Source organism: Gracilinanus agilis, unplaced genomic scaffold (genome assembly GCF_016433145.1).
Source record: "Gracilinanus agilis isolate LMUSP501 unplaced genomic scaffold, AgileGrace unplaced_scaffold15115, whole genome shotgun sequence".
Classification (NCBI taxonomy): Eukaryota; Metazoa; Chordata; class Mammalia; order Didelphimorphia; family Didelphidae; genus Gracilinanus; species Gracilinanus agilis.
In genome coordinates this window covers 1-8,060 of record NW_025345937.1, presented here as the reverse complement: position 1 = coordinate 8,060, position 8,060 = coordinate 1, and the positions used below count along the sequence as shown (strand labels likewise).

Genomic DNA, 8,060 nt, shown 5'->3' with positions numbered 1-8,060 from the left:
CTGAGTGTGGAATTTCCATCCTCCTGACAACCTGCCGTGCTGGATTGTCAGAGCTTGTGAGTAGCCGTGCTAACCTCACAGCCTCGAAGGCTTCTGGATAAAACACCAGGCCTGGAGTAGGGAGGAATTTGACCTCGGACACTTCTTAGCTTTGTGACCCTGGACAAGTCACTTGACCCCATTTAGCTAGCCCTTACTCTTCTGTCTTGAAGTTGTTACTAAGACAGAAAGTATTAGTTTAAAAAAAGTAAATGTAACAAAATTATAAAAATCAGATAGGACTCAAATAAAGGTAGATAAGAGAATGCCTCTCTTCTTTCAATCTATTCCTTCAAGGAGATGGAAGGTCTACAGATTGCACATATTTTTGGACTTTTTCAATGTCTCATTCAAATGCTGATGTTCTTTGTCTCTAAAAATACTATTTGTCATATGGGATAGCTCCTTGGGAAAGGAAGTAGAAGGCCTATATGGGATACTATAGGGATGTAGTGATGTAAGGAACAGAAAATATCAATAAAAATATTTAAAAAAAACATAAAAGAAGGGCATATCTTCCAGAGTTTAGGAGGTGATAATACTCTGTCCTCAAGAGACCTCATCTAGAATTCTAAATTCAGTTCTAAGTACTGCAGTTTAAGAAGGACATTGAAAAACAGAAAACCATATGAAAGATGGTAGCTGGCCTAGGGAAAGATCTAGATTTCATGTCATACTAAGCATAGGTTGAAATAACTGAGGATGTTTAGTCTGGAGAAGAGAAGACTCAGAGCAGTCAGGATAACTTCGTTCAGATATTTGTTAAACTTGTTCTGTTTGGCCCTGGAAGACAGAGCGAGTAACAATGGCTAGAAGCTGCAAAGAAACAAATTAGAACTGTTTCAAAATGGAATGGGTTGCCTTGAGACATAGTAGGTTCCCTGTCCATGGAAATCTCTAAGCAAAGCCTCTCTAGCTACATATCAGATATGTTAGAATTAATATTCATTTAAGGAATGGATCAAACTAGATGGCTGCTAAACATTCCCTACCAACTCACAAATTTTTTCATTTGTTTGATACTGCAGCAATGTTATTCATTTTAAACCGCCCATAATTTTATATGAAGATCACCTTTGGTTGGCAAATCGTTTTCATGTTTTCTTTGTCATTCTTCCTTTGTCCACTTTGTCTCAGGAGAAGGCCCTTTCCCAGGGGTAATTGATTTATTTGGTGGCATTGGTGGCCTGATTGAATTTCGGGCCAGTCTCTTGGCCAGCCATGGTTTTGGTGTATTGGCCTTGGCATATTTTGCCTATGAAGACCTGCCTCGCAACTTACTGGAAGTTGACCTGGAATATTTTGAGGAAGCTGCCAATATGTTGCTGCATCACCCACAGGTACCTCTCATTTTCATAACTTCCAGATACTGGTCTGAATCCTGAACTAGGATAGAATTGTTGGTTTGGAACTTCCCTGGAGTGGTTTCAGGAATCATAGTTTTAGAACTGAGAGGCATTAAACATTTCTTAGTCCAAATCACTTGGTATTTAGTTAGTCCCACTGAGGTGAATATGGCTGAAATTGCCCACCTATGATAGTCTGGGCTAGGATTTCAAGGTATAAAAACAGCCTCATCCTGAGTTAGGCTGGCTACAGGGTATATTGAATGATAGAGAACAATGATGGACCCACTCAATTACATGAATAGATTCAGAGAGAAGTGTGCCTTCTGTTCTTCTGCGCTATGACCTACTAGGGCACCATATTTCTCTTATTTGGAGGAATGAAGTTCATATGATTATTCTCAGAAGGTTGTCTCTGCCAGGACCAGGGGTTCTTAACTTTTCTCTGACTTTCAGATGAAGTCTATGGACCCAGTTTAAGAATAATATTTTTAAAATAGAGGAAGTACTAAGTTACAGTTAGAGATTAGTGAAAATATAGATGTAACTTTTTTCCTATCCAAGTTCAAGTTCAAGGACCTCCCTATCTCCCGATTGTGTTATTTAAAATTTCTGGGGTTCCATTTAGAGGTATTTTGGGGCTCATTTGAGCCTCAAGATATGTAGATATATTACAAACTTCCTGTGGACATGTGGGGGACTTTGAGACTACATTTTCTGTGATCCAATGGGTTTCTGGTTTCTGACGTGATGACATCAAACAACAGGAACCAACGTAGAGCATGACTTAAATTAGAGGTGGAGCTTGGGCTCTGGCTTTTTTGTACGAAGCAGCCAAAGGAAATAGAAGGTATGGACTGGTGGGCAGTTTGAATAGATCTTAGCCAGGCACGTGGTCTAATTTATTTTACTAACATGGCTTTAATTAAAATATTACTTTTCCTCATAATATCAGCCTTTATCATTTTTAATCGTTACATTTTTGGCAACTGGAATTTTGGAATTTGGACTCTCAATTTTTCAGATAGCCTACCAAGCCATGCAACTCTGAGACACCCCCGGATCCTTCTGGGAGCCTCAGAACTGCTCTTTTTCTGCTCTTACTCTTCTCCCTGTTCTCCCCAGCCTAGAGGCTGCTTTTCAGGGAAAGTGGAAAATGAATTTAAATGCTGCTGGGCTGCTAGTTCTTTTGCCCAGTGCCCAGGGCCTGGTCTTAATTTTTGCTAATTGTTCCTGCTGGCTACGCTTCTACTACTGCCCTGCCATTCCTGACTTGCGGCCACTTCTGATTTTCCTACCCTACGTTGACTGCTCAAATACTATTTTTGACTCCTGAGAACTTCGTTGCTTTTCCTTTTAAATTTTTTTAATTAGAGCAATTGATTTTTTTCCTTTTTTTCTCATTTTGTACTGGAAGTACATATACAATCACGATTAATCCTTTTTTGATTTTATAGTGATATAAGCTGAATGCAAATATATATTTGCTATATTATTAATGCATACCTGAAAAGCCTGAGACTATGGTAACCTGCCAATTATTGATAAATATGGTGGAACTGTGATTTAATGTCTCTCTGTCTGATTCCAGGAGAAGTGCTAAAAAGAGCCACAAGGTCATGGAGACTGACTGAGAATCTGCAAAAGTGCCAAGGAGCAAAAGGCCATGCAGACCAAGGATTGAGGAAGTTCTATGCCAATGCCAAAGGGCTTTAAAAAACCTGGGGTTTGAGTTTTGGAGTTGCAGTTTTTTCTAACACTTTAGAGGATGAGACTTCCCCTTGACTTAAATTCCTAGTAAAGCACCTAAGATTGGCTATCATTATGGCTCATTCCCTGAGAAGGTGAAGGCAAATAAGACCTGGGAAAGACATTTCCCTTATTTCTCTTATGTATAAAATGGCAACTTTCTGTAGTCAGTGGCTCCTTAATGGGTAATTGTAAACTGCTTAAATCACTTTTAACTGGGCCTTGATTCAAAGGCCTGTTATAAGTTTATTTTCCTTACATTTTTTGCACATTTTTCATTTCATTCACAAGTTAATTTTTTCTTCCTTATTTGAATTTTCTTCTTCTTTTTTAAAATTATTTCTTTTGCCAATTGATTTCTTACAACCCCGTGACTCAGTCATGTACCCTTAGCTGACCTGAGGTACCCTCTTCCGGGAAGAAATGTGTTATTTAGAATTTTCCTCAGGGGTGTGTGTGTTAAGTTTTATAATCATAATAACTATATTAAAATCTATAATGTAAAAAAAAGATTTTTAAAAACTCTTTTAGAAGTAATTTCAGAGGGTTAATGTATAGTTCTCAGAAGGAAATATATATTTTATAATCTATAATGTAAAGTTTAAATTCTTAGGATAAGGATTTTACCATTTCCCCAGAACACCTGGTATAGGTAATAGTCTTGGTCCCTCAGATGACCTGGAAATAATGAGGGCTGTATTTTATATTGAGGTAGATAAAGACAGACTAGTGTCTAACCAACGGTACCAGTCAAGATAGTCCAGCTACATTTTAGTCAGGAAAAAGGAAGAGTTGTATTGGTCTAATATTTTGGGGTCCTGTTGGTTCCACTTTGCAGATCCACCACTCATCATTGACTGCAATGCAACTTAGATAGTTTCCTTCTCCTCATGCAGTGAAGTGAGCACAGGGGTGAAGACAAACAATCAGAATTCTCCTTCCTTTCTACCTTGGCTTAGAGCATGTTACAGTGGAAAGATCATTGGATTTGGAATCCAATGACCTGAATTCTTATTCTTCCTGCATCACTTATCACTTGGCTTCTCTAGGTCTCATCTTTCTCATCTGTAAAAGGAAGGAGCTGGATTTGATGACCTGTAAGGTTTCTCCCCTATAGGTCTAAGTTCATGACCTTACAATCCTCAATAGTCAACAATCAATCAGTGGTCAGTGATGACTTATATTCCTCATCCTTTATTCCATGCTGCAGTGTCATCATTATAAAAAAATGTACTAATTGTTTTCTAGAGGCAAAATAGCATACTGGAGTGCTAGCCTTAGAGTCAGGAAGATTGGTTCAAACCTTTCCTTTGGTGTTTACTTGCAAGTTGCCTAACCTCTAAGTGCTTCTGGCAACTATTTAAAACTTGGGATCATGGGATCTGAGATTTAAATCTGGAAGGGAAGGGAAAGAGAAAGCAATGTACATTCATATAGAACTACTATATGCCAGGTGCTGTGTTAAGTACTTTACAAATATTATTTCTTTTGATCTTTCCAACAAGTCAGCAAAGCAGGTGCTTTTATTTTCCCCAGCAAACTAAGGCAAAAACAGAGATTAAGTGACTTGTTTAGGGTGACACAGCTAGGGAGTATCTGGGGCTGGATTTGAACTTAGATTGTCCTGGCCCCAGGCTCAGTGATCTATCCACTGCCATATGCAGTGGATTGCTATAGCCAACAGTTAGTTACCTCTAAGGAAGGGGCTTTAGAAGCCATCTGATCCATGCCCTCATTCTACAGATAAGGAAAGTGAGGTCCAGAGAGCTTAAATGACTTCTCCAAAATCTCATAGCAAGGGTCAGAGATGGGATTTGAACCCAGATGCTTTGATTCCCAAACCAGTGGTTACTGCTTGAGTTGGTAGAAAGGGCTCCTACATAGGAGTTACCTAATCAGTACATGGTGCTATTATCTGTGTATACTGTATTAGCTCTAATATAGTTTGATGTTTTTTCCCCAACATGTACCTTTGAAAGCCACATTTGCATTCTATTGAAGCACATCCAGTTTTGAAACCATAAGTTGTGTATTGTGCGCCTCAGCATATGTAAAAAACATGGCCCTCTCTTCGGGCAGATGGGAAATGCTGACCAAATGCCCGTTTGTTTTGATATTCCATCAAATGTCACTGTTAATACTAAAGGCGTCAAATCAATGTTGATTAAAACTATTGGAAATGAGAACACTAGAATGACTGTGATGCTTGCAGTCACAGCTGACGGGAGAAAACTGACTCCTTACGAAATTTTAAGGTGTAAAACATTACGTAAGGAGAAGTTACTATCAGGAGTGATCTTTCACATGCAGGAAAAGGGAGAGATGAATGAATGAGGGGTTGAATGTGTTAGAGGGGTTGAATGTGTTCTGGGATAGGCGTCCAGGTACATTACTGCATCAGAAAGGAGTGCTGGAACTTGACCATTCAAGGGTCACCTGACTGAAAATGTGAAGAAGAGAATTGCTGAAATGTGCATGGACCTAGTGTTATTCTGGGAGGAATGATGTCACAATTACAAGTGTTAGATGTAGTAATTAATAAGCTATTTAAAAATCATTTAAGGAAAGAATATAACAAGTAGATGTTGGCCAGAAACCATAGATTTACTCTATTGGGAAAAATAAAGAAACTCTCTGTCACTATATTAGTGAACTGGATCAAAACCGCTTAAGACAAAATCTCCACCAATCCATTGTGCTTGGATTTAAAAAATGTTGTATATCAAACAGTATGGATGATAGTGAAGATGGTGTTTTGTGGGAAGAAGAGGGTGATGGCGATGACTGGAATAATGCTTCCACTTCAGAGAATGAGGAAATAGAAGAGGAAGGAGAACATGATTAAATATCAGAAGGTAGTTTCTCACAAGTATTTATCAAAGTAATACATATTTAATAAAAGTGTTGGCATTAAAACTTCTTTAACTTGTTTTTGGGACATTGGAAAAAACTTCTAATGTAAAGTGCCTGCATTATTCTCGAGTTAAGAGAAAGTTGTAATTTAAAAGCAGAAAATAAAATGGGTATACCCTCTTTCTGAGTTAGCCTTCAAAATACACGGGATCACACTATATTCTGGGTCTTAGTATATTCTGGCTAATAGGGTATTTTCACAGTGTCTCAAAAAACCCTCGACAGCTTGATAATGCAACAAAACTTTTGGGACACCCTGTATGATGAATTTATCAGTCAACAATCATTTACGTGCCAAGAATTATGCTGGGTACTAGGGCCACAAAGATCCAAATGAAATAGTCACTGCATTTCTAGAACTTGTATTCTTTTGTGGAAGACATCATGAATCTACTTTAGTAATTTACAAAAGAAATAAAAAAAAACCCTATAATAACAAGATCCTTGCTAAATATAATGATTCCCATTGCTTATTCAGAATGCCCAGAGCATTTTGGATCTCAATAGATATTATCAAATTTACATTCCCTCAGTCTTCTGAGCAAAGTGAAATTCAATTCACTTTTGTTTTTAAACTATATGCCATATTGCACATGGCATGTGTATGCACAAGCACGTGTGTGTGTGTGTGTGTGTGTGCATGTGTGTGTGTATGTGTGTGTGAGAAGACCATATTTGTGACAAGGAATGGGGTGTTACAACATAAATTTTGATTGTCTGCTGCCCCTTCCAAAAGGTTGGGGAATAACTACTAGTTTCGGAATGAACTTTGCAAGAAGGGGCATGGGGTCAGTTGTTTTGGATATTCAAATGACCACTCCTAGTCATGGCAGATCCTATTCATCTTTCCCCCAGATTTTGGGATGTGTTTGTTTTTTTTTTTTTTTGTAAAGGACGGATACTATACCTGGATTCTCCTCTCACCACTCTTTCTCTCCCTTTGATGTCTTTCAGATCCAAAGGTCAGGGATTGGGGTCATCTCCGTATGTAAAGGTGCAGAGATTGGGCTGGCCATGGCAATACACCTGGAACAGGTTGCAGCCACCATCTGTATCAATGGAACCAATGCTGTCCATGAGACCCCGTGCAAATACAGAGATCTTGTCATCAGCCCAATCCCCCACCAGAAGGAGTATACTCAGATACACGTGTCGGGGGCTCTAAATTTTCGTGGCATCAAGGGAGATCCTCAAGATGAAGTCAACTATCAGAGTGTCCTTCCTGTAGAAAAGGCCCGTGGCCATATTCTCTTCATTGTGGGAGAGAAAGATGAATGTCTCAATAGCAAGGCTTATGCTGAGCAAGCAATGGAGCAGCTGAAGAGAAATGGAAGAAGCAATGGGACTCTGCTCTCCTACCCTGGGGCTGGGCACCTGATCGAGCCTCCCTATTCCCCACTATGCTTTGCCTCATGGAACCCCTTTTTATCTAGACCCTTTCTGTGGGGAGGTGATAATGGCTCTCATGCAGCAGCCCAGGAGCACTCTTGGAGAGAGATTCAGAAATTCCTCCGATGCCACCTCACTCCTTCCAGAAGCAAACTCTGAAAAAAGAGAAGAGCCTTTTGGGGAGAGAATTTAGAGAGCCTCCACAGTCACTCATAGACCATATTTCTTTGAGTCTATCTTTGAATCTATTTTCCTCTTTCTTTGAGTCTATAACTTCCTTTGAACCTGCTCACAAAAGTTTTATTTGTCTTCCTCCTTTCCTTCCTAATCATCTTTACTCAGAAAGTACTTTCACAGAACTGAGGATCCACTTTTCCTTTTCCTGAGGTGGTCTGTGACACAATCAGATATAGAGTAGGAAGTACAGAAGTCTGCAGAGATGTGTCATGGGAAACATTTGTAACTTTTGCAAACACTTATTGTATGCTGATATAGGTTGAGAATATCTTTTGTAGATTTATTCCTTTTAGAATTTTTCCTGAGTTCACTTTCTATTTGCTATTAATTCCCTACAAGCAACTCTCTCCATTCCCTCTGCCTCACTGGCAGAAGACTTAGGGTTGC

The 8,060-nt window shown here is 39.1% G+C and overlaps 1 protein-coding gene across 1 annotated transcript; it reads left to right on the top strand.

Annotated features, from left to right (window-relative positions):
* Positions 1-1,176: 1,176 nt before the first annotated feature.
* On the top strand, positions 1,177-7,595 carry LOC123254112 (acyl-coenzyme A amino acid N-acyltransferase 2-like; the record flags this gene model as incomplete). The annotated part of the gene is made up of 2 exons (XM_044683178.1): positions 1,177-1,379; positions 7,002-7,595. Coding segments are annotated over 2 exons (797 nt in total), but the record flags the coding sequence as incomplete, so codon positions are not given.
* Between the last annotated feature and the right edge of the window lie 465 nt (positions 7,596-8,060).